A 24,276-nucleotide genomic window follows, 5' to 3' on the forward strand; every position below is an offset into this window, starting at 1 on the left:
CTAATGGTTAAGGTGGATATTAAGTGGGGCCAAAGGCGCATCCCCAAAGAAACAGAGGTGGGGCCAAAGGCACAAAAGAATAAGCTTATCCTACATCCTAGAACAACCATACAAACTAACAAATAATTTCAATACTATTTACAGACAAGCTTTTTCTATCAACCAATAAACCTCTAAGCTTTTAAGGAATATCAGTAAGCACTAGAAATGCTCAACATGCCTCCATTACATCACCAGGCTAATTTCATCCACAATCTCCCCCACAAAGCCCTCCTCGTATCAAGATTTTTTAGACTTTGGGCTCCAACTTTTTAAAGTCTAAAATCCCCCACAAAAGTTTGTGCGCAAGGATTTAGGAACAGTTCGAGAACAAAAGAAATATAAGAAAAGAAAAACAAGGCTGAATATCTACATATCAGTAAGCAAATTTCATTGCCAGAAACACAAAATAATTAAAGAGAACTCATTATGAACGAACTGGAAAATATTAAAGAGGAAAACATATGTAAATTTTATTCCCAAGTAATATTCATCAAAACCACATAAAAGTAACGAAAAGCTGATTGTTCTCTCTGCATAATCACATGAACATTACTTTAGATCTTATTCTAATTACAACAATGCACAGAAAAAATGTAAGAGTTTTAAGCATCCATGCGAATAATGCACCGGATAGACTTCCCATGCAGCATGTACTCAAACGCTTTGTTGATCTCCGAAAAAGTGACAGCGTGAGTGATAAATTTATCGAGTTCTAGCTCCTACAACAACAACAGAAGATGGTGTCATTCACAAAAGTATAGAACACAGTTGAATCTGATGAACCCTGCAAGAGTTCCTCCACAGGAAGAAAATCTTACCTTGTTCATGTACTTTTCCACGACATCTGGAATATCAGTGCGGGGCTTGTAGTTGCCAAAGAAGGTACCCTTAAGAGTCCTCTCATTCAGCAGGTTCATAGGATGAGTCTTGAATGAATCATCTTTATTTGGTACTCCAACAAGCACTGCAACACCCCAACCCTGACAAAGAGGCAAATTTAATTTCAACATGATTAGATACTCGATCTATTTCTCTGATCTCTAATAACTGAACGGGATAAAAAATTTATTTAGTCATTACATCATGAACGCATTCAAAAGCTGAGATCATGGCCTGGATGCTTCCAGTACATTCAACAGCCCGATCCACCCCTCCGTCAGTCATCTCAACAAGCACCTATTAATCAAAATTCCAATGTTAAAACAATGACAATGTGTCTGGAATCAGAACTTACTGGTCACAAAATAAAAAAGTTCATGGTGTTCAAAGTAACCTGTTGAACGGGCTTGTCATGATCTTTTGGATTCACAAATTCAGTGACACCAAATTTCTTGGCTGTCAAAGAGATTGATAGCATAAGCCATCACCAATAAATAAATACCAACTCAACAACCATAGGAACAAAGTACTACTTATAAAAAAGAAAACATTAGGAACATTGTATCTATTAGATACGTTGATGTATTTATATGTTCATTTGTGCAATCAATTAACTAACCTTCCTCGAAGCGACTGGAGTTCAGGTCAACACCAATGATTCTTGAAGCCCCAGCAATCCTAGCCCCTTCAGCAGCCTAAACATCAGCCAAAAAGAGATCAATTTAGAAAAATAATCACAATCTTTTTGAAGTTTCCAAAAGAAACAAAACATTAAAAAGAAAAACTTACAGCAAGGCCGACAGCACCCAATCCAAAGACAGCTACAGATTGACCCTTCTTGGGTTTTGCAACATTCAAAGTGGCACCAAGACCTACAAGCACGAAACCAAATAGATCATTGGAAACTACTAGATTGTAAGAACATTCTCAACGACATCGGTAGCATTCTTCAAATGCAAGGAACTGCTCCGAACCTGTGGATATTCCGCAACTAAGAACACAAACTTTGTCTAGTGGGGCTGCAGGGTTGATCTTGGCAAGGCAGCCAACATGGACAACAGTGTATTCGCTAAATGTAGAGGTGCCAACAAAATGGTAAATTGGCTGTCCATTTTTGGAGAATCTCGTCTTGCCGTCGCTAAGCATAACACCCCTGTCGGTGTTAATCCTAAGGAGGTCACACATATTACTCTCCTCTGACTTACAATGGCGACATTCCTTGCACTCCCCAGTGAATACAGGGAGAACATGGTCTCCTGGTTTGAGATCAGTTACACCCTCGCCTATACTCTCCACAATTCTAAACAAAAGCAAAGCAAACAATAATTACTCTATCACATAACTAAACCAGTTTTTTTTAATGCCCAGTAAACGGTATATCAATAACTCAAAACCCAAGTGCTGAAAATACGACTGCTAAAATTTAGAAATATACATACCCTCCAGCTTCATGACCAAATATGCGAGGAAACAGAGGTGTCTGCCCCTGAAATATAAAGGACCTTTTGAGTCTCCACAACAAAAGTGAATACATCCTCAACTAAACCGATCAAATTCAGTTATGACCAAAGTTGGTACTTGTTATGTAAATCTTACACGAAACAGAGGGGAGAGCCAAAAAACGCAATAAATCGGAGCAAAACTTTGAGGATTCCCCCGTTGGCTATTCTCTAATATGGAATTTATTGATTAAAAAAAAAAAAAAAAAAAATCAAAGCCATTACGTCTACGGCTCTCATTAAGAGATTAATCAGAGATGCCTGCAATATGTTATCTAAAATCTGTTACCTTCGCTTCCCAGAAGTAAACATCAGTGTGGCAAAGGGAGGTGAAAAGGATCTTCACTCGGACTTCGTTTGCCTGAGGTGGTGCCACTTCCACTTCTTCAATCACCAGTGGTTTACCAGCTTCCCATGCCACCGCGGCTACATTAAACACATGACCCCAGTTAGCCCCAATATAACATCAAAATTTCAATTTTTCAATAATGATACAAGAAACAGTCATCAGCCTACAGCCCCAAAAGATAATTTCCTGAAATATCGAAGCAACTTGAAGACGAAAAAAATCAAACACCAAACCATGTCTCTCATAGCTAGCATGCGCGACTAGAAATAAGGGAAAAAAGTTCAAGAAAAGAGAAGAATTTCTGTCAGACAACAGATAAAATGTAACTAAAATTAATAAAAGAAGATCCATTTTTGTTATAAAAACAAACCCATTGGTCAATAACTAAAAATGAAGCATAAAAAATACAGAAGCAGTGACAACTGATCACCAACACCGAAAAACAGAGTATCGAATAAGCTAAAATCGTATTTGACAAATAGCAGAAAAGAGGTAATGGTGGCGGCTCACCTCTGCACTTAATAACCTGACCGGCTGTGCTCGACATGGCTACCTCGGATGATGATGATGATCAGTCGATTGCTTTGTTTTGATTGTGAGATATGTGTCTCCGACTGGGTGTGGAGGTATATATATAGTCAGTGCCTGTGAGAAAAGGAGAAACCCACTAAGAATACCACTATGCCAAACAAGCAAAGTTAGTTCCATGTTCCAAGGTTGTCAAAACCAGTTGTGGTATTCCGCTGCGCCTGCTGGTTTAAGGAAACATATTCATATTTTTTCTAAGCAAAGGAAACATATTCATATTGCATAGTCAATGCTTTTTTCTTAATATTTAACTGATTTTTTATGATTTAACTATAATATTTAATACCTTTTTGTTTTATATTATTCTAAGCTCAAATTCATACATATCCTGAAAAATAAAATCGAAGTACCGCATATGGTTTTGGTGGTGTAGTTTAGGGATAGTCCTCTTAATTAATTAGGACTGAATTAAAAATATATCTTATATATATGTGTGTATATATATATATATATAGCAACTTGTACAATCTCTTTAGGATTCAACTATTCAGCTACTTTGGGTAGCAAGAAGTGTTTGAGAAATGTTGTGAATAGTTATGAGTAGAGATTAGAGTGAGTTTGTGGGTCCTATTGAGAGTATTTTGAGTTGTTTGGATGTATGAAGTATGTTGAGTTGTTGACTTTTAAATAGGTAGTTAAAAAAGGTGTGAGTCTCATAAATGATTGATTTTATTAGTAATAATGATGAAAATGATGATTTTATTTATATATTATAATGATAAATATAATGGCATAATAAATAATCCCCAAGACAAATTAAAAATACCATCTGATTTAAAAAATGCAAACATTTCCGGTAATATATTGAAATAAAAAAATTTGTATATTATTACAAATTATAAATTCATAGTTTTGGTAACGTGTTATTACAGATTACAAATGTATGCTTTCCGGTAACGTATTGAAATACAAATTTTGAATTTGATTACAAATTAAAAATTCATAACGCATTGAAATACAAATTTTATATATAACGTATTAAATCAAAATTATTTGAATGGACAACGGGGGCAATAACGTATTTAAAATTATTATGCATTTCATATATTGTTTTGTATTAGAGAAAATTATTTAATAAAAATTTGTAAAAAATCAATCTTTGGCTATATATTATGATATGTTTCCAGTGCGTTATTTCAAAATTTTTGTTTCACTCCAAAACTCTTTTAATTAAACCCATTTGAAATTACAGGAACGTCCTCTTGCTCTCCCATTATCAATTTTTTCTTGTATATATGCTCATAAAAACGATAAAAGCAAATATATGATCTTCTACATCTATTCCTACCCAACTTCAACATCAGTTGGAATTCTCATTTAACAAGTATGATAATGATTAATTTTGATTTAAAAAATTATTTCTACCAAAATTTATTGTAATCAAAATTTGTAAAAATCAATATTTGGCTATATATTATGATGACAACTCAAAAGTGTGCTATTTCACATTTTTATTCACTTCGAAACTTATTTAATTAAACCCTTTTGAAATTGTAATAAAAATTAGAATTAGTTCATACAGGCGAAAATCCAAAACATACAAAATATAAGAAATTCCAAAACTTGTTCCATACGTACAAAAAAAAAAAAAAACATACAATACAATAAAATGTAAGCAAGTATCAATGGGCCTCCCTATGTGCCCACATATTTATTGCGATAGAGTCCCTGGTTCCAACCATGGCTTGTGCTAAGGCAGATGACATGTCAGGCATATGCAAACAGATGTTCCGAGTTATCCTCAACAATCTGCCCTTTATAAAGATTCGGATTGGTAAATTTTCGTCATATCTTATCATTCGGTGTAATAGATCGAATAATGTTATGCATGACACAACATGCAATGACAATATATTGATGTCGTGTCACCCTATATGGGTTCATTGATTTCAAAATTTGAAACCGTTTTTTAGCACATAAAATGTACGCTCAATCACATTTCAGAGGGAATAATGTCGATAATTAAAATAATTTTGATATTCAGAGAATGAGCTATTGCTATGGTGGTCAGACCTATGATACCGCTTCCTGGGGTACAGGGGCATAAATCCTAGTGTGCATGGAAATGCGGAATCAACCAAGTAATAATAACCTAAAAACCAAGTAACAAAAAAATAATGTGGGATTCAAACATTACATCAAGACGAAAAATCGTTCATTCATAAATTAATGAAAAACAATTCTTACCCTCAGGAGTCAATGGGAAATTGATCCCTGGATGACTCAATCCATCCATAAATAGGCGAGCATCATGGGCAGTGCCTTCCCAGCCAACGTATATGAACATGAATTTCATGTCGAAATCATAGGCTACCAGCACATTTTGGCTAACTTGTTGATGCCGAGATAGATATGCGTTAGTTGCCTCCGTGGGCACACATGCGTCGATATAAGTTCGTCAATTGCACCATAACATGTCTGTGCAATCATATATTGTAAAATTGTGAGTTCTCCCATTTTTAATAAAATGGGACCGACTACACATCCTTAATTTTCAACCACATTTCATTTTCTTTAAACTAGAGTAAGGAATTGTTACCTCGAACCATGAATAATGTGTTGGATTGCCTTGAATATAAGGCGCCACCCCAACAGTATGTATAGGTGCAATCACATTAGGAGCAACATTACATAGGGCAAGCATCGCTACATAGACATGCTGATTAACAGTTTCACTAGAGTGTTGAAACTGGTCGGCCGTGATTTGTTGAACTTGGGCATGTCTGACTGGGTGTGCAAACATTGTCAAAGCTTCCTCCACATAAACCTCTCTTGTCGATTCTAGATATTCATTCGCCCGCAATGTATTGCATAACGTTTCAAATGCATATATTTCCATTCGAAACAAGTTCCAACAGTTATTCGGATGTCCGTTGAGAATTGCAACCATATAGTCTCGTCCGCGTAAGTCGATATTATGTTTTGGCATTCGCTCAAACACTAGCAGTGCGCTTTCCTCTACTATTGCTATTGTAAGCATGGTCATGTTATCCCACATCGATACATCACGCATCCTCCAAGGTAGGTATTTGTCCCACGTTGGAGGCTAGTTACTACTAGATATATCACGCCTCCTCCAAGCTTCGTAATCGTCCCACCCTGGAGGCTGGTTATCACTCAATCCAGCTTCGGTAGTGTTGTTTGCCTCTACCTGCGGCTCATCATCTGACCCACTTCCCACATCCATTATGTGGTGTGAAAAATTATTATCCCCAATAACACTTTGAGCAATAACAGTTTGCACATAATAAACTTGTCTATGAATTTTCTTGCAACATGTTAAAAAGTATAGAAAACATTTCGTATATGACATGTCTCAAATATGCCACTAAATAATCGTCTCATTTATCAATTCTAATAACTAGTAATTTTTTAATAGAATAAAAATAAAACACTTGCCAAATAATGCAAATTAATAAAAATCCCAGCATTCATAAACTGTCAATAACATATTCATCTGATAGATACTCATAAAATCAAAGACACAACAAGCACAATAAATACTAACATCCTAAACAACTCATAAACAACAACGTCAATGAAAACAACATCCACAATAATGAACGTAAGATCAATTAGGTAACAGACATATGCTACGTCACTCCAACCCCTAGATCCAATCAATTTTGCGGTTTTAGGGCATCATTACGAACATATCAATCGTCGTATCATGCATAAACTGAGCTACTGCTTTGTTATATTGATGTGCAGGGAGCGCCGGGGTAATCTCATCCAAAAACTTCATATAGGCACCCAGCTTGCTATATGACGCATCCGAACCAAACTCAGTCTCATCGCCTTTGCTACGCTTTCTACTGCATTTCTCTAAGAATTGCTTATCCAACTCAGTTCTCACGACGGCGCTGGGGTCATAACTTTCAAAGTTTTGCTAAATTCTGGGGATATGCTACCCTAGACCGACTCCCTTGTTCGACGATGAGATTGTCTTTGTCTCCCAACTGGCCCATTTATGTCTGGCCCATCTATGTCTATTGGCGTGTCGTGGCAGTTCCCAATACAGGTCCTCGTGCCCTCACCTCCTCCTCAAGGCGGTCCTCCTCCCCACTCATAGAGAGTTGCTGCATGGATGCAAAATGGCAAACCCCCATGGACACAGATTGGCCGAATATGGTGCATAGGAGATTGTAGTCTCGACAACCATGAGTATTGAATTTCCTCCGTTGGCTATGCACCTAGCCCAATGAAAAAACTTATATTAGACTTGTCATATATACTAGAGAATGAGAAGAAATCAATCCCAACATATAACTCGAATATGTATTATAAACTATACTATAGAAAGCATTTTTTCACCTTTATTGCGTTAGCCCAATGGTCCTCCGTGGCAATTACAGTTTTTGTCTGTGGGTTCCAACCTATTTCTGTTTGGCCCATTAAATATGTGAACAGTCATAGCCTCTGCCTCAGGCGAGTGATTTTCTTCCTAATTTGTGACGCATCAATTGCCTTTCTCCCAACTCGAGACAGCTTTTCTGCAAGTCTCAAATGATCTCGGTTGGTGATCTTCAATCAAACCAATTTTCCTTCAATGGTTTCTTGGTAGAGAATGTCTACAAACATCTACTCCAATCCATCGGTCCACAGCTCATGATCACACTGGACCTCAGACTCATCCATCGAGTGCTGGTCATCACAAGCATAAGTATGCGAGCAATTAAAAAATCTTTTTTCTTAGGGTAGTAGTTGACTAGTTATAAGAATGTTCATAATATTTCCTCCTTGTGTAATAATCAAAAATATGGTTTCACTAATATATTCACATACAACTTTAACTCATATTCATGAACATGGTAAACTAACATGGTATCAATATCACTTAATAGCCCAATGAGTATGGTAAAAATTTGAGGTACAATTAGAACTTTAACTATTAACCCAATGAGTATGGTAAAAATCATGGGTACAATTAATAGCCCAAAAACAAATTTGAGATAGTGTTGTGTAAAAATCATAGAAGTTTAACTAATAGCTCAATGAACATGGAAAATAATTATGAATATTCATACCTCCCTTAAAGCACGCGTGGAAGATCTTAGGTAGTATCGCTGTAATAGATCAACCGCAAAAAAAAAGTAAGGAGCGAAAGAAGCAATTGGAGTTAATTGAAATCAACAATGATGGTTTAGATTTGAAACAATAATCTAATAAAGATGCCCTGAAGCTGATGACATCCAACAACCATATGAAAAACAATATAAAACCGCAACATTGGGAGATGAATATATATATATATATATATATATATATATATATATGATGATTTCAACACTACCACTAGTAACACAAATCATCCAAGTAGTGTTTATGCTAGGATCTACATTTTATTTTTCTGGGTACATGGCATACAAATGCGTATGTTTATGATGATTTACAACAGCTATAAATATTTCTATAAACAACAAGTATCAAGCTTCTAAATGTTGAAGTATCTGCATTAGTAAGAACATTTTAAAGAAATCAAAATGTTTTGGCAAAGCACATGCAACTTGGTTCAGAACAAAGATTGGTAAGCCCAATATCTTACAGAACATGCAACTCTTGTGGCTATGGGTTAAAAACCTAGAGAAGATCATAGCAGTATTAAATACCACAACTCCAACCTATACTATTGTATAAATGTTGTGTACATGGGCTATGCATATCGTTTTCATAAGAAAAAAAACCATTCATTATTTATAATAAAAAAAAGGAAAACATCTCATTTCAAAATAAAATGTATATTGGCGCCTTGTTCGTATTGAGTAATACATAAGCAACAAAGTTTCCAAAGGTGAACAACCCCAATCCTTTATAGTTGTTAAGGGCTTCTCAAATGGGTGTTATTGCTTCAATTTGAATAGAGAGTAGATAACAATGAAAAAAAAAAAAGGTAATCATTCACCAAAAGACTCATAAGTCCATCTGTTTTTATATATGCATAAACATAGAGAATGCTATAGTCACAAAGAGATTTCACAAAAATAAACATACAAAATGACGCAGTTCCATGTAATAGGTAAGATCTACTTTAAACCATATTAAACATATTTAGTCAGACTGGTATTGCTAAAAAAAAAATATAAAAGAATATAACAGCAGCCTCCTTGCTTCATAATAGAAGTACAAAATAATTCAACAATATGGCTCCAGGTAACATTCATACTCCGCAACCCCCTTATGTCCTCCTTTATTTCACTATTAATGATGAGCTACCAAACCTCATATGTAAGAAGAATCAATTTATATGCCCTTAATATGAAATCCTCCAAAGTCTGAAGTTTTAACGCAAGGTGGGGTGACAATCTCACATAGATTTGTGACATAAAAACATTTACAGACCACAATAGATGTTTCATGTGGGTGTCGGTGGCTTCTAATATATATGTGCTATTATAAGAGATGTGGTTTCTAATCTATATGTTTCTAGATGTGGTTTCCCTATGTTTCTTATGGAAATATTATCCTTTGATGCCGTAGGGACTCAGTTGAGAATTGGTACATCATTTTGAGAACATAGGGAAACATACTTTTAGGATATTAATACTATTAGCAAGGTTTGAGTTACGATTCTTCAGAGAAAATTTGTCAACATGTGAATATTCTATCTTGGGCTTTGGCTGGATTAACATATTATGATCAACAAGGAAATATGCATCTCCTGACCAATTCGAAACCTATTTCCACAAGCCAAATAAAAAAGGAATTACACAACTAATTCCTCAACTCAAAAAAAAAAAAAAAAATTACAAATCGAAGCCAAGAAACAAAACAATGCCAGAAAATTATTTTGGAAGCCCACTAAACTATATAAATCAGATAAGTATACAAATGATCAACCACTCATTAAAAAAGCCTATATGATTTTCCTCAAAGCTACCAAATTAATAGAAGACATACCCACAGAAGAACATTCAGTAAAGTAGAGATGGGATTGGATTTCTGCTTATCTTAAAGGATTGCGTTTGAGGCCCCATGATGAACAATGTGGTGGCTCCAAATGTTGAGTGTTGTTGCTTTTGAACCCTAGACTTTAATTGGCTAGTGCATAATGTGGCTTTGGCCATGTTTGGTTTATAATGTAGGGAAAAATGATTTCTAGAGCACGGGTTGAGAGAGATTGTTTCATGCAGGGGAGATTTTCGAATCTACTTCAGACAGTACCCTGCCAAAACCCAGTGGTAGAGGAATCTGTTCAGTGGAGATGGGATGGAGCACACATTCAGTGAGGAAGCAGTAAATCACGATGGAGAGATTCACCTCGATTGGAGTCTTAGATTGGTTCGGCTACTGCGTTGCGGAGACAAATTTGAAAGGGAAAGAGAGGAAATAGCATTGCAAAGAGAGAAGGAGAGAAAGGTCGGGGTACGACGCTGTTGTGGTTCACTGTGGGGGGATTCTCTCCATGGCTGATGGGAGTGATTTGGGGAAGAAGAATAGCTATGCGAAGGACGACGGGGTGCAAAAAAGTGTTGTGTATTCATCCTTCATTCGAAACAGTAGAGTTTGCACATAGGTCTGGACGTGTTTTACTAACGTAGCCTTTCTCATTTGGATAGAAGACTATTTCCATTCGTACGAGAGTTACTCAGAGTATCTCAGAGTAGTTGGACAGCCAAACACACCAGTTTTGTCTAAGGAATCAATTTTTCAAAGTTTCATTATTGGTTTTATAGAATATAATAATTAGCGGTGCTACTCTGCCGCTCAGAGTGCACTGCTCAACCTTACCATTAGCTCAAGATTTCTATTTTATTTTTCTTCAATTTTTTTATTCATATTTTTTTTTATCATTTTAAAACATTTTTTTTTTAAAAATATATCAATATACTAATAGTCACTTCCTTAACTATTAAGTAAAGAAAAAAAAAAATACATGAGGTGTCAAAATGAGGAGACAAATAGAATGGGCAAAGTAGCATTTTTCATATAATAATATTGTATGAGACAAATCCAACTATGTGTCTATCATCTACTTAACTTAGAATTATTTCAAAATTTTTATGAATTTTCATCCGATTTAATCCCATTCATTAGGGATTGAAATCCTTACAAGACCAATGAAAGCTCCAATTCTTAAATTATCTAAATTTAAATTTTACTAATCCTATTAGAAAGTATGTAAAAGTGTGATTATCCATTTAATTTCCAGCTAAAAATATAACTTTTAGTGATAATCACCTCAACAATTGTTTCTTTACTAACGTCTTTTCAGAAGTAATAAACAAATACTAATATTTTAATCATAACAAAATTCTACAAATAAAAAAATTAAAAAAAATGATATGATTTAATGTAATACGTTAAATTATAAAATTATTATTATTGTAAAGTAAATTTAACCTATCATATAAAATAATATCAATTTATAAATTCATTTTTATGAAATATATTTTTGGCTGCACCACTTCTCATAAACCAATACATGTACAAACTTAAAGGAAATACATTATTCAATGAATATACTATGACAATATGCAGAACTAGAATCTTAAGATAATGGTATTACGGAGAGGGGTTGTACTCTTGCAAATTGCAAATTGCAAATGTAGGCGAAGGATGTTTTTGATTGAAAATCCGAGTTTACTGCGTTTTTGGATGCATAGAGGATAATTTCAAGTGAAAAACTCCCCTTCAAATCTTATTGAGCGACATACAACCATAGCCATGCATTATAGTAAGAGGAATGATTTGTATAAATTTTAAATAGATAAATTTCATGTAAGTTTTTGTAAAAAAGTGAACCCTATCTTCAAAAAATGTAAAATAGTTTTTTTTTTTTTTTTTTATTAGCGAGACCCATTTTTTACAAATGACGTTTATATAAGATTTGTCTATTTAAAAATTATACCTGATATTCCTCAATTGTGTCGTTAAGGTTTTATATTTTATTAAAAAGGTGATGGGACAAAACATAAGCATTTACTCTAAAGGGAAAACAATTGTAATATTCAAAATGACTTCTTAAAGGATCTTCGGCAATGTTTTTGACGAAATTTATCGCTTGCTTCCATTAACCTTCTCCCTACTACCATTTTTATCTTGTAAAAAAGATAAAGAAAACATGTGAGAGTTTTATCTCTAAGTTTTTATAGCGAATTTTTTACACCTTTTGTTAATGCATAAAAAGTAATTAACAGGCTGGAAGGGGAGAAATAATCTTTTCCGGCTCACTATGACGATTTGAGTCTCAATTGGTGTGGTCTGGAGTCCTCGACAGAGATCTAGTGCGACTGTATAGTGTCAATGCGTACATTCCTGATGGAGAAAGAAAAATAAGTATAGAGAAAATAAAGAGAGGACATACAGATTTACGTGGTTTGGTATATTACCTATGTCCACAAGCGTTTGGGAAGAGAAAATCTATTATAACATGAGTAGTTTACAGTCTCTCATAATCTTCTTTCATTTCTCATTGTATAATGAAAGTCAGAGGTCTGTTTGCCGAAGAAGACCTCCTGGTAGTCGTTTGGTTATCCCCTTTTATCCGATCCCTCTTTCTGCGTGCCTGTCTGTAGTGAAGAGGCATGGTCACCTTTTTCTTTGCATGTCTGACACCCTTTTCTCATTTTCACTTTCTCCCTTACATTCTCGTCATTTCCTTCTGACACTTTTATTTTCCTTATCTCTTTTTTATCTCTCCTTCCTCTATCTTCTTTTGTCTTTTAGTAATGGTCTTTTGGTGGGTTGGGTCCGGTAACTGGGCCAAAATATTTTATCCCCTCCACCTCTATTGCCATTGCTAGTCTAAAATATAACATCAATATCATGTATTTAATTGATGAAAATTCAGATGTTAAATATCGATATGAATGCTTTTCTACGTTGAATTTTCTTATAATTATTTTTTAATGCTTATTTTTTTATTACCTTTTGCAACAACTATATATAAAACTTAAAATTTAAGACCGAAATTGGTTGGTGTAGCCAGAAATAATGAAACAACAGCTAACAAGAAATTGATTGGGGACAAGCCTTTCCTCCCATTGGCATCTACCTTAAAAATCCCAACAAAAAAAAAAAAAAAAAAAAAAAAAAAAAAAAAAAAAAAAAAAAAGTAATGGGAAGTTTGGGGTGACGGAGAGAATCCCCAAAGAAATTGGAGTGGGGCCAAAGGTGAGGACAATAGTTCAATGTTTTTTTTTGATAAGTCAATAGTTGAATGTTTATACAGAGAAGTTAAAGTTACTTTTTAGATTTTCCTTTATCCCGATAATGAGATTAGAAAATTTTAGATAAAAATTAAAAATTAAATAAATTATTATTATTATTATTTTAAGATTTAAAACAAATTAAATTATTTATTATATTTTATATAAAAATTTAAAAAAATTATAATAATAAGAAAAAACGAGATAAAACTATTTTTTAATTCAAATCGGGCTTTAAGAGAATTCTATCGCTGTGAACTGTGAACCAAACTGTAGTACAAGACAACCATGACTTATCACATCACAAAAAAAATAAGCCTATCCTATCCTATCCTATCCTAAAACAACCATACAAACTAACAAATAATATCAATACTATTTACAGACAAGCTTTTTCTATCAACCAATAAACCTCTAAGCTTTTTAGGAATATCAGTAAGCACTAGAAAGTCTCAACATGCCACCATTACATCACCAAGCTTGACAGCCGATTACTAATTTCATCCACAATCTCCCCCACAAAGCCCTCCTCATATCAAGATTTTTTAGACTTTGTGCTCCAACTTTTTAAAAGTAGATAGACACATCAAGTAGATAATCTTACAGTACTCATTGAACATTTATTAGGCTGAACTTCAAAGGATCATGAAAAATTAAACATATTTTATGTGGAAGCTGGAACATGAGTGTCCCAAGCACCTTTTACATATTGACTTGATAGTGTCTTGAATCAATTGACTTGTGGGCAAGGATTTAGGAACAGTTCGAGAACAAAAGAAATATAAGGAAAGAAAGACAAGGCTGAATCTCTAACCCTGGTCCCTGAATACATATCAGTAAGCAAATTTCATTGCCAGAAACACAACATAATTAAAGATAACTCATTATGAGCGAACAGGAATATATTAACATAGGCAAAGGAAAACATATGTAAATTTTATTCCCAAGTAATATTCGTCAATACCACATAAAAGTAACGGAAAACTGATTGTTCTCTCTGCATAATCACATGAACATTACTTTAGATCTTATTCTAATTACAACAATGCAATGTAAGAGTTTTAAGCATCCATGCGAATAATGCACCGGATAGACTTCCCTTGCAGCATGTACTCAAATGCTTTGTTGATCTCCGAGAAAGTGACGGCGTGAGTGATAAATTTATCGAGTTCTAGCTCCTACAACAACAACAGAAGATGGTGTCATTCACAAAAGTATAGAACACAGTTGAATCTGATGAACCCTGCAAAAGTTCTTCCACAGGAAGAAAATCTTACCTTGTTCATGTACTTTTCCACGACATCCGGAATATCGGTGCGGGGCTTGTAGTTGCCAAAGAAGGTACCCTTAAGAGTCCTCTCATTCAGCAGGTTCATAGGATGAGTCATGAATGAATCATCTTTATTTGGTACTCCAACAAGCACTGCAACACCCCAACCCTGACAAAGAGGCAAATTTTAGTTTCAACATGATTAGATACTTGATCTATTTCTCTGATCTCTAATAACTGAACGAGCTACAAAATTTATTTTAGTCATTACATCATGAACGCATTCAAAAGCTGAGATCATGGCCTGGATGCTTCCAGTACATTCAACAGCCCGATCCACCCCTCCGTCAGTCATCTCAGCAAGCACCTATTAATCAAAATTCCAATGTTAAAACAATGACAATGTGTCTGGAATCAGAACTTAGTGGTCAAAAAATAACGAAAGGTCATGTGTTCAAAGTAACCTGTTGAATGGGCTTGTCATGATCTTTTGGATTCACAAATTCAGTGACACCAAATTTCTTGGCTGTCAAAAAGATTGATAATATAAGCCATCACCAATACATAAATACCAACTCAACAACCATAGGAACAAAGTACTACTTATCAAAAAGAAAACATTAGGAACATTGTATCTATTAGATACCTTGAAAGTATTTATATGTTCATTTGTGCAATCAATTAACTAACCTTTCTCGAAGTGACTGGAGTTCAGGTCAACACCAATGATTCTTGAAGCCCCAGCAATCCTTGCCCCTTCAGCAGCCTAAATATCAGCAAAAGAAGAGATAAATCCAGAAAAATCATCGCAATCTTTTTGCAGTTGGAAAAAGCAACAAAACATTAAAAAGAAAAACTTACAGCAAGGCCGACAGCACCCAATCCAAAGACAGCTACAGATTGACCCTTCTTAGGTTTTGCAACATTCAAAGTGGCACCAAGACCTGCAAGCACAAAGCCAAATAGATCATTGGAAACTACTAGATTGTAAGAACATTCTCAACGCTATCAGTACTATTCTTCAAATGCAAGGAACTGCTCCGAACCTGTGGATATTCCGCAACTAAGAAGACAAACTTTGTCTAGTGGAGCTGCAGGGTTGATCTTGGCAAGGCAGCCAACGTGGACAACAGTGTATTCACTAAATGTAGAGGTGCCAACAAAATGGTAAATTGGCTGTCCATTTTTGGAGAATCTCGTCTTGCCGTCGCTAAGCATAACACCCCTGTCGGTGTTAATCCTAAGGAGGTCACACATATTACTCTCCTCTGACTTACAATGGCGACATTCCTTGCACTCCCCAGTGAACACAGGGAGAACATGGTCTCCTGGTTTGAGATCAGTAACACCCTCACCTACACTCTCCACAATTCTAAACAAAAGCAAAGCAAACAATAAGTACTCTTTCACATAACTAAAAACCAGTTTTTTATTTTTTAATACCTAGAAACGTTACATCAATTACTCAAGACCCATGTGCTGAAAATACAACTATTACAAATTTAGAAATATACATACCCTCCAGCTTCATGACCAAATATGCGAGGAAACAGCGGTGTCTGCCCCTGAAATATAAAGGACCTTTTGAGTTTCCACTACAAAAGTGAATACAACCTCAACTAAACCGATCAAATTCAGTTATGATCAAAGTTGGTAATTGTTATGCAAGTATTACACGGAACAGAGGGGAGAGCCAACTACCCCCCCCCCCCCCCCAAAAAAAAAAAAAAAAAAAAAGAAAAAGAAAAATCTGTGAACCAAAATAGATGTTGGGAATAAGTGTAGCTAAGACTAACACGAAGTATAGTAGCGGAACTAAACGAAAGAAATTGATGACAAACACACAGAGAGAACACCAAGAATTAAGTGGTTCGACTCAAAACGAGCCTACGTCCACTGGTGGGGTCAGTATCAGAGCTTTCACTATCAACAGAGATGGAGTACAGATCAATACAACAAAACTTCACAAGGAAGTTATCTCTCAAACTCTCTCTAGACTTCTCTCTCAAGAAAACACTAAAACAAAAGCCAAAATGAATTCTGAAGTCCTAAACAAAGAAGTGGGCGCCGTTTGATATTTATAGGAAAAGTGAGAATTCACTTTTGTGAACATTGGCTCGAGCGAACGTCGAGCGAGTGTCGAGCGAACGTAGATATTCTGCACTTCGCTCAAGCCAACAGTTGTGCGAGAATCGAGCGAAGCTCTCTGTCTGAATTCGCTCGAGCTGAGTGTCGAGCGAATGTTGAGCGAAGCTCTCTGTCTGAATTCGCTCGAGCTGAGTGTCGAGCGAATGTTGAGCGAAGCTCTCTGTCTGACTTCGCTCGAGCGGAGGTTCACTCAGCTCGAGCGAACCTACGACACTTGCACTGTTCAATCAGAATTCAAGCCACCTCATAACAAATCTCCACCTTGGCTTGAACTCTGCCAAAACACAAAAAACCTCCGACCACAAAACCAATCCCCACCTCCAAATCCCTTACGGGAATAACAAAATGCGAACACCAATTAAGTCCAAACAAAGTTTGAACTTGTATACTGCAACTGGCTTAGTCATCATATCTGCTGGATTCTCTGTAGTAGCAATCTTCAGAATCTGTATAGCACCCTTTATAACAATCTCTCTGAGAAAATGGTACCTGACATCAATGTGCTTCGTTCTTTCATGATACATTTGATTTTTGGTCAAATGTATTGCACTCTGACTGTCACAGAATACTGAGATCCCATCTTGTTGTAAACCCAAATCATTGACCAAGCCTTTCAACCAAATGGCCTCCTTAACAGCCTCTGCTGCTGCCATGTACTCTGCCTCGGTAGTTGATAAAGCAACAGTGGATTGCAGTGTTGCTTTCCAACTGATAGCTGACCCACACAGAGTGAAAACATAACCTGTCAATGATCTTCTTTTATCTAAGTCTCCAGCATAATCTGAATCAACAAAACCAGTAACTTTGGAACTGAGATCGACATCTCTATCAAATATTAACCCAAAGTTCAGGGTTCCCCTCAGATACCTGAGTATCCATTTCACAGCCTGCCAATGAGTCTTACCTGGGTTAGCCATATACCTGCTAACTACGCTCACTGCCTGTGAAATGTCTGGGCGGGTGCAAACCATTGCATACATGATGCTGCCAACTGCACTTGAATAAGGAACACTAGCCATGAACTGTTCCTCTTTAGTTGTCTGAGGAGATAGGCAAGCTGAAAGCTTAAAGTGCGTAGCAAGTGGTGTACTTACTGGTTTGGAATCAAACATCCCAAATCTCTGAAGCACTTTCTCAATGTACTTTCCCTGAGACAAGTACAACTTTCCAGCTTTCCTATCTCTGAAGATTTTCATTCCCAAAATCTTCTTTGCAGCACCTAAGTCTTTCATTTCAAACTCATTTCTGAGTTGGGTCTTTAACAAACCTATGTCAGATATGCTTCTAGCAGCAATAAGCATATCATCAACATATAATAGCAAATAAATGAAAGACTTATCAGATAATTCCTTATGATAAACACAACTATCATAGTTACTTCTCAAATAACCATGATCAATCATAAAGGAATCAAACCACTTATACCATTGCCTTGGCGACTGCTTCAAAGCATATAAAGACTTCTTCAATCTGCACACATGATCTTCCTTGTTTTCAACAATGAATCCCTCTGGCTGATGCATGTAAATGGTCTCTTCAAGTTCATCATGTAGGAACGCTGTTTTAACATCAAGTTGCTGTAGCTCTAAGTCATACAATGCTACTAAAGCTAGTAGTAATCTGATCGAACTGTGTTTCACCACTGGAGAGAAGACTTCAGTGAAGTCGATGCCTTCTCTCTGACTGAAGCCCTTAGCAACTAAGCGTGCCTTGTACCTTGCATCTGTATCACCCTGGATTCCCTCTTTTCTTTTAAAAACCCATTTGCAGTCAACAGTCTTTACCTTCTTTGGCAACAGAACCAAATCCCATGTTTGGTTTTTGTGAAGAGACTCAATCTCTTCAGTCATAGCTGCGCACCACTGTGCAGATACTACGCTCTTGACAGCTTCTGAATAACTGGAAGGTTCCTGACCAACAATATTCTCTGCCGTAGTAAGAGCATACATAACCATATCTGCATGAGCATACCTCTGAGGTGGTCTAATCTGCCTCCTCTGTCTACCAGTCGCTATACTGTAGTCTTGCTCACCTTGTGCGCCGCTACTTGAATCAGAATCATGCTCATCTTCAATAGCATGATCTTGGACGCCGTTGGGCAGCCCTTGTGATGCTTCCACCTGAAACTCCACCTGCTTTCTAACATCTTGTTCTTGTCCTGTAGACTCAGAATTCTCCTTCCTCGGACTAAGCATGGACTTTTCATCAAAAGTGACATCCCTACTGATTACAAACTTGGGTGATTTAGGATCAGTACACCACAATCTGAATCCCTTCACCCCACTGGCATACCCAATGAATATGCCCTTCTTTGCCATTGGCTCAAGTTTTTCATCATTAACATAGAAATATGCAGGACAACCAAAAATTTTCAAATTTGAATAATCAGCAGGAGTATCAGACCATACCTCATTCGGAGTCTTCAAACCAATCGCTGTGGCTGGAGAGTGATTGACCAAGTAACAGGCCGTGTTGATTGCTTCGGCCCAGAAATCCTTAGCCAAGCCTGCATTAGAAAGCATGCTGCGAGCTCTCTCCAAGAGGGTCCTGTTCATCTGTTCAGCTACCCCATTTTGCTGTGGAGTATGTCTAACTGTACGATGTCTGGCAATACCCTCATTTCTGCAGAATTCATCAAACTCACCTCCGCAGAACTCCATACCATTGTCAGTGCGAAGTCGTTTGATTTTCTTGCCCGTCTGATTTTCAATCAAAGCTTTCCACTGTTTGAAGTTGACAAATACATCACTCTTCTGCTTCAAAAAGTAGACCCAAACCTTCTGAGAGAAATCATCAATGAACGTAAGCAAATATTGAGCTCCACCTTTTGACGGGACTGAAGATGGGCCCCAAAGATCAGAATGAATGTAGTCCACAGAACTTTTGGTTCTATGAACCCCTATAGAGAACTGAACCCTGCACTGTTTGCCAAACACACAGTGCTCACAGAAATCCAGTTTCCATATCTTCTGATTACATAACAAACCCTGCTTACTCATAATTGACATTCCCTTTTCACTCATATGACCCAAACGCATATGCCACAAATGAGTGACATCTGAATCTGGATCATCTGAAACTGACACTGCAGCTGCACCTGTCACTGTAGAGCCCTGAAGGAAATAAAGACCATTTGTCTTATCTCCTTTCATCACAACCATAGAGCCCTTACTGACTCTGATAGCTCCACCTTCACCAGTGTACTTGTAGTCCAGAGAATCAAGAGTACCCAAAGAAATAAGATTCTTTTTCAAATCTGGAATGTGTCGAACATTTGACAATGTCCGGACAATTTCATCAAACATCTTGATTCTGACTGAACCAATTCCAGCAATTTTGCAACCCATATCATTCCCTAACAAAACAGAACCTCCGTTGACCGATTTATAGTTAGTGAACCAGTCCCTCTTGGGACACATATGGAACGTGCAAGCTGAGTCCAAGACCCACTTGTCACTAAAGCGACTATTGGAGTCGCTTATTGCTAGAACAAGATCTAGGTTGTTAGACCTATCATCAGCAACACTAACGGCATTAGATGAACTAGTGCCGTCCTCCCTGTTTTTCAATTTTGGACACTCGTTCTTGTAGTGACCAAACTTATGGCAGTAATGACATTTGACGTTTTTCTTACTAACCGTCGTTTGTGAACTGCCCCTAGATTTCCCCTTATTCTTCTCTGAACCCCTGTCATTCGATCTACCCCTACTTGAGGACCCTTTAACAAACAAGCCACTAGCTTGTTCATTAGTGTTCTTCACACTCAATTTATTCCTCAACTCCTTAGAATTCAAAGCAGACTTTACATCTACCAAGGAAATTGTATTTCTACCATACAACATGGAATTTACAAAGTTCTCAAAAGATGTGGGTAATGAACATAAAATAATTAACGCTTGATCTTCTTCTTCAAGCTTAATATCTATGTTCCTCAGATCCATAATGATTTTATTAAATTCATCTAGGTGTTCAGAAATAAGAGTACCTTCCTTCATTTTGAGAGTGTATAACCGTTGTTTCAAATACAACCGGTTAGTGAGAGATCTCTTCATGTACAGATTCTCAAGTGCCGACCAGAGACCAGTTGCAGTCTCCTCATCAGCAACCTCTCTTAAAACTCCATCAGATAGTGACAAAAGAATAGTACTGTGTACCTTTTCTTCTTCTTCTTTCGAAGGAGCCGGAGAATCTTCAGATACCGAGATTTCTAATACTTTTGACAAGCCCTGTTGTCGCAGTAAAGCCTTCATCTTGATGCGCCATAGACTGAAACTGTTCTGACCGTCAAATTTCTCCACTTCGAACTTAGCCATAGCCATCCCTCCAGATCCTGAGCCAAGCTCTGATACCAATTTGTTGGGAATAAGTGTAGCTAAGACTAACACGAAGTATAGTAGTGGAACTAAACGAAAGAAATTGATGACAAACACACAGAGAGAACACCAAGAATTAAGTGGTTCGACTCAAAACGAGCCTACGTCCACTGGTAGGGTCGGTATCAGAGCTTTCACTATCAACAGAGATGGAGTACAGATCAATACAACAAAACTTCACAAGGAAATTATCTCTCAAACTCTCTATAGACTTCTCTCTCAAGAAAACACTAAAACAAAAGCCAAAATGAATTCTGAAGTCCTAAACAAAGAAGTGGGCGCCATTTGATATTTATAGGAAAAGTGAGAATTCACTTTTGTGAACATTGGCTCGAGCAAACGTCGAGCGAGTGTCGAGCGAACGTAGATATTCTGCACTTCGCTCAAGCCAACAGTTGTGCGAGAGTCGAGCGAAACTCTCTGCCTGAATTCGCTCGAGCTGAATGTCGAGCGAATGTTGAGCGAAGCTCTCTGTCTGAATTCGCTCGAGCTGAGTGTCGAGCGAATGTTGAGCGAAGCTCTCTGTCTGACTTCGCTCGAGCTGAGTGAACCTCCGCTCGAGCGAACCTACGACACTTGCACTGTTCAATCAGAATTCAAGCCACCTCATAACAATAGAAAACCAAGATGTTGGCATTTGCATAATATGGAATGCCATTTACGTCTACCGCTCTCATTAAGAGATTAATCAGAGATGCCTGCAATATATTATCTCAAATCTGTTACCTTCGCTTCCCAGAAGTAAACATCAGTGTGGCAAAGGGAGGTGAAAAGGATCTTCACTCGGACTTCGTTTGCCTGAGGTGGTGCCACTTCCACTTCTTCAATCACCAGTGGTTTACCAGCTTCCCATGCCACCGCGGCTACATTAAACACATGACCCCAGTTAGCCCCAATATAACATCAAAATTTCAATTTTTCAATAATGATACAAGAAACAGTCATCAGCCTACAGCCCCAAAACACAATTTCCTGAAATATCGAAGCAACTTGAAGACGAAAAAATCAAACACCAAACCATGTCTCTCATAGCTAGCATGCGCGACTAGAAATAAGGGAAAAAAGTTCAAGAAAAGAGAAGAATTTCTGTCAGACAGATAAAATCTAACTAAAATTAATAAAAGAAGATCCTTTTTTGTTATAAAAATAAACCCATTGGTCAAAATAACTAAAAATGAAGCAGAAAAAATTACAGAAGCAGTGACAACTGATCACCAACACGGAAAAACAGAGTATCGAATAAGCTTAAATCATATTTGACAAATAGCAGAAAAGAGGTAATGGTGGCGACTCACCTCTGCACTTAATAACCTGACCGACTGTGCTCGCCATGGCTACCTCGGATGATGATGACGATGAGAATGATCAATCGATTGCTTTGTTTTGATTGTGAGATGTGTGTCTCCGACTGTGTGTGTGCAGGTATATATAGAATCAGTGCCAGTGAGAACAAGAGAAACCCACTAAGAATACCACTTTGCCAAAGAAGCAAAGTTTAGTTCCACGTTCAAAGGTTGTCACTGTGTCAAAACCAGTAGTAGTATTCCATATTCATATTGCATACTCAATGCCTTTTTCTTGATATTTAGCTGATATTTTATGATTTAACTATAACATTTAATACTTTTTTGTTTTATATTATTCTAAGTTCAAATCCATACATATCCTGAAAAATAAACAAATATATATATATGTATATATATAGCAACTTCTACAATCTCTTTAGGATTCAACTATTCTACGTTTTGTCTAGAATCAATTTTTCAAAGTTTCATTATTACTTTTATGGAATATAATAATATTGTATGAGACAAATCCAACTATGTGTCTATCATCTACTTAAATTAGAATTATTTGGAAATTTTTATGGATTTTCATCCGATTTAATCCCATTCATTAGGGATTGGAATACTTACAAGACCAATGAAAGCTCCAATTTTTAAATTATCTAAATTAAATCTTAATAATAAACAAATATATGGATAAACTTCAAGGAAATAGTTTAACCAATAAGATTATTCCATGACAATATGGATAGCAGTACCCTTTGCCAAGTTGTCACCCTGCTGCCAGCACACAAGACATCTCAATTAACTGTGTTTTATGAGACCAAATGCTAAAGATATTTTTGATTGAAAATCCCCGTTTACTGCTTTTTTGGATGTATAGAGGATGATTTCATGTGAAAAACTCCCCAATAAAGGTTATTGAGCCACATACAACCATCACCATGGTAACATTATAGTTGTAAGTTATTATTATATTTTATAAAGAAAAATTATATTTATAGTATTATGGAATGCAAGCTCCGTGCACCCTTTTAAAAAAAGTGAGTAAATATGAGATCTACATAAAAAAATTATTTTTTTAATAATGGATCCCACCATTTTAAAAAAAAAATACATATAACATATACATTCTAAAATTGTATCTAACATTACTATTTTATAAAAGATCATGACAGGAATACAGTTTATGTACACGAATCCATTTCCCTAACATTTTATTTTAGAAAAGAGAGAACATTCACGTCTACTAATAAAGAAAAAACAATTGTAACATGTGAAATGTACGGCTTCTTAAAGGATTGTCTTCAAGGAGTTTATCCTTCCTTATCTTGTAAAAAACAAAAAGGAAATAGAAGACAAGTGAGTTTTGTATGTAAGTTTTTACCATGAATATTTCCTGACATAGGCCTCAAGTTTTTTTTTTTTTTTTTTTCATAGCGTAAAAAATATGACATCAATAGGATACATTTAAGTGAAGAAAATTCAGATGTCTATAAAATATGAATGGTTTTTCTATGTTGAATTTTCTTACTGCTGAGGTAAGGAGGACATTGGCTTTTGCTCCAGAGAAGCTTGAAATTAGAGAGATTGGGAGCTGTATAGAGTATAACTTTTCATCCATAGTTTCTCCCCTATTGGGAATATTGAGACTCAAAGAATATAACAATTGTATGAATCAGGAATAACAAGCA

At 36.3% G+C, this 24,276-nt stretch overlaps 2 protein-coding genes across 4 annotated transcripts; both read right to left on the reverse strand.

Moving 5' to 3' along the window:
* Window positions 1–493: 493 nt before the first annotated feature.
* On the reverse strand, window positions 494–22,819 carry LOC121242085 (alcohol dehydrogenase). Of its 3 annotated transcripts, XM_041139990.1 has the most exons (11): window positions 22,761–22,819; window positions 3,280–3,448; window positions 2,710–2,846; window positions 2,361–2,407; window positions 1,896–2,221; window positions 1,711–1,793; window positions 1,541–1,616; window positions 1,316–1,377; window positions 1,123–1,218; window positions 861–1,022; window positions 494–761 (listed from the first exon to the last, which is right to left on the reverse strand). In XM_041139990.1, exons 2-11 carry the CDS (start codon window positions 3,314–3,316, stop codon window positions 645–647), a joined length of 1,143 nt encoding a protein of 380 aa, XP_040995924.1. In that variant the 5' UTR covers window positions 3,317–3,448; window positions 22,761–22,819; the 3' UTR covers window positions 494–644. The 3 variants fall into 3 exon arrangements, with proteins under 3 accessions (XP_040995924.1, XP_040995923.1, XP_040995922.1); XM_041139989.1 differs by lacking the exon at window positions 22,761–22,819 and having other exon boundaries at window positions 3,280–3,503; XM_041139988.1 differs by lacking the exons at window positions 3,280–3,448; window positions 22,761–22,819 and adding an exon at window positions 2,937–3,135.
* LOC121242087 (alcohol dehydrogenase-like) lies at window positions 14,411–22,730 on the reverse strand. The gene is made up of 10 exons (XM_041139992.1): window positions 22,592–22,730; window positions 22,023–22,159; window positions 16,294–16,340; window positions 15,822–16,147; window positions 15,637–15,719; window positions 15,466–15,541; window positions 15,240–15,301; window positions 15,047–15,142; window positions 14,783–14,944; window positions 14,411–14,683 (listed from the first exon to the last, which is right to left on the reverse strand). The coding sequence occupies exons 1-10, from the start codon at window positions 22,626–22,628 to the stop codon at window positions 14,567–14,569; spliced, it is 1,143 nt and encodes a 380-aa protein (XP_040995926.1). The 5' UTR covers window positions 22,629–22,730; the 3' UTR covers window positions 14,411–14,566.
* Window positions 22,820–24,276: the final 1,457 nt, after the last annotated feature.

Source organism: Juglans microcarpa x Juglans regia, chromosome 8D (genome assembly GCF_004785595.1).
Source record: "Juglans microcarpa x Juglans regia isolate MS1-56 chromosome 8D, Jm3101_v1.0, whole genome shotgun sequence".
NCBI lineage: Eukaryota > Viridiplantae > Streptophyta > Magnoliopsida > Fagales > Juglandaceae > Juglans > Juglans microcarpa x Juglans regia.

What these genes read in the sequence shown, in the direction of transcription:
- LOC121242085 (XM_041139988.1), bottom strand. Translation starts at nt 3,120, where the DNA reads ATGGATCTTCTTTTATTAATTTTAGTTACATTTTATCTGTTGTCTGAC. An exon ending in TGGGTGCTGTCGGCCTTGCT is followed by an intron (nt 1,617 to 1,710) that starts GTAAGTTTTTCT and finishes GCTGATGTTTAG; the next exon opens with GCTGCTGAAGGGGCTAGGAT. An exon ending in ATGACAAGCCCGTTCAACAG is followed by an intron (nt 1,219 to 1,315) that starts GTTACTTTGAAC and finishes TTTGATTAATAG; the next exon opens with GTGCTTGTTGAGATGACTGA.
- LOC121242087 (XM_041139992.1), bottom strand. Translation starts at nt 22,628, where the DNA reads ATGGCGAGCACAGTCGGTCAGGTTATTAAGTGCAGAG. An exon ending in TTTGGTCATGAAGCTGGAGG is followed by an intron (nt 16,148 to 16,293) that starts GTATGTATATTT and finishes GCTTTTGTTTAG; the next exon opens with AATTGTGGAGAGTGTAGGTG. An exon ending in TAGTTGCGGAATATCCACAG is followed by an intron (nt 15,720 to 15,821) that starts GTTCGGAGCAGT and finishes TTGTGCTTGCAG; the next exon opens with GTCTTGGTGCCACTTTGAAT.